Raw genomic sequence first — 1789 nt, 5'->3', positions numbered from 1 at the left:
TTATCCTTTAAAAGGCAGTGTTTGCCCAAAACCAACAACAACAGTGTCTACCACAGAGGAAGCCCATGGGAAAATCTGGGAGGACATAAAAGAGTGACACAGAATTCACACAAACCTACTCCACCAACTCAAATAAATAGAACATTATTATTTACTAAGTTTCTCCTACTAGGAAAAGAAAAAAGAAAAATAATCCCTAAATCTGTACCTTGAAAATACTTTGAAATTTTAAGCAGTTAATTCATATTCCAGACCTGAACAGTAGAATGCAGCAGCTCCCTGAAATCAGCCCCAAATAAACATAGCCATGAGCAAGACATCACCCTGCAAACACCTGAGGCTGCAGTGGGGGAGGGAGCTTGTCGTTCTCCACTTTCTCAGAGTCGATGGCTGCTAAGGGTTGGTTCGGGGGGGACTTAATCTCCAGTGGGTATTTCTCAACAATGTCTTGAACTTCCTTGGCAATCCCATCTGTCCAGTCTATTAAGTCTTTTTCAAGTTTCTTGGCTTCGTTCATGATCCTTTCCTGCCGTTCATTCAACTGAGACAGGAGGTCCAAGTTCTTATACATTTGCTTCACACCTAGGCAGGCCTCTGGGGACCAACTCTCAGACTCTTGCTTCCTGGGGGACGTCTGGCCAGACATGTACCGGTCAAAATCCTCCTGACTTAAATTCAAAGACTGGGCGTCTAATTTCTCAATGAAAGCCACAGCACAGCACTGCAGAGAAAGAACAGCATGGCAGCCAGCAGAAAGGCTGCAAGGATTCAGGTAGAGTGTTCAATCCTGCCCCATTCCTAGTACTGGGATTGAACACGGGGCCTTGTGCATGCTGGGCAAGTGCTCTGTCACAGATATATATCCTCTGCCCTGTCAGAGATAATTAGTAGCCCAGGCTAGCCATAAATTTACTATGTAGCCAAGAATGATCTTGAACTCCTAGTCTTCTGGATCTTGGTACCTCTGCTTCTAGAGTCCTGATATTGCAGGCATGGGCACCAGGCCTGGCTGTCCTCTTTTTAATACAGGGACTCACTATGTAACCCAGCGCTTTTGATCTGCCCACCCCATCCTCTCAGCTGCTTCTATGCACTGGCATGTCCAGTTTTCTGGATACTTGACTTTCCTTTTGTTCCAGAATCTTCCACAGCTTCACAGCTCTACTTCCCTGATCCTCAGCAGACTGTGTCCTCTGCTCTCCATTCTGCCTTCTCTATCCTCTGTCCCAGCTCCTTAGTCCCAGCTGTTTGCCACCTATGAGCACTCACAGGTCTGTGTTACCTGCCTTAAACTCACCCTGAGCTCCTGTTATTTATTACATGTGAAACATATATTCAAAATCAAAACAGCTTCTACACCTAGTGAACTTTCATTTTCAACTATCCCCTATTCATGTCTGTGGCAATGCTGAATCTCCACTGGAGTAATTCAGCAACACGGGCATCAGTGGATTCCTCCTTCCAGATCACATGGGGCTGTAGTGATGCTGATGCCAAGTAGGCAACAGGAGCCAGGCAGCATGCTCTCCTCAGACCTCAACTCCTCAAAGAGATAAGCAGCTTTGAGTGCTATGGCACTTCTGGAGAAGTGCAGGGAGATAGAACATGTGCACAAATTGATCATGGTCATCGCCACTCTGAGAGGCATGCATCCTCAGGAGCTCTAAGCTGTCAGGGGATCTAAGACCAACCTCTTACCTCCCTCCTGGGTCTTCTCCCTGCCTCCAGGAGTCACATCTTACCAGGTTGGTGAAGTAGTAGCCATCCTCGCCTGTCATGAGCCGGCTGG

The 1789-nt window shown here is 46.9% G+C and overlaps 1 protein-coding gene across 5 annotated transcripts in view; it reads right to left on the bottom strand.

Annotated features, from left to right (window-relative positions):
- Positions 1 to 1789, bottom strand: part of Rabgef1 (RAB guanine nucleotide exchange factor 1) — a 41542-nt gene continuing 39753 nt past the window's right edge. For 4 of the 5 annotated variants that reach the window (XM_031338114.1, XM_031338116.1, XM_031338113.1 and 1 more), the window contains 2 exons: positions 1743 to 1789; positions 1 to 721 (listed from right to left, as the gene is read on the bottom strand). The exon at positions 1743 to 1789 is cut by the window's right edge and continues 210 nt beyond it. In XM_031338114.1, the coding sequence (XP_031193974.1) occupies positions 320 to 721; positions 1743 to 1789 (449 nt within the window). In that variant the 3' untranslated portion in view covers positions 1 to 319. Of the gene's footprint in view, positions 759 to 1742 lie in introns of all 5 variants that reach the window. The other variant, XM_031338117.1, reaches the window with a different exon arrangement.

Source organism: Mastomys coucha, unplaced genomic scaffold (assembly GCF_008632895.1).
Source record: "Mastomys coucha isolate ucsf_1 unplaced genomic scaffold, UCSF_Mcou_1 pScaffold22, whole genome shotgun sequence".
Lineage (NCBI taxonomy): Eukaryota > Metazoa > Chordata > Mammalia > Rodentia > Muridae > Mastomys > Mastomys coucha.
The sequence above is the reverse complement of the archived record's forward strand: the minus strand, read 5'-3'. Positions and strand labels throughout refer to the sequence as shown.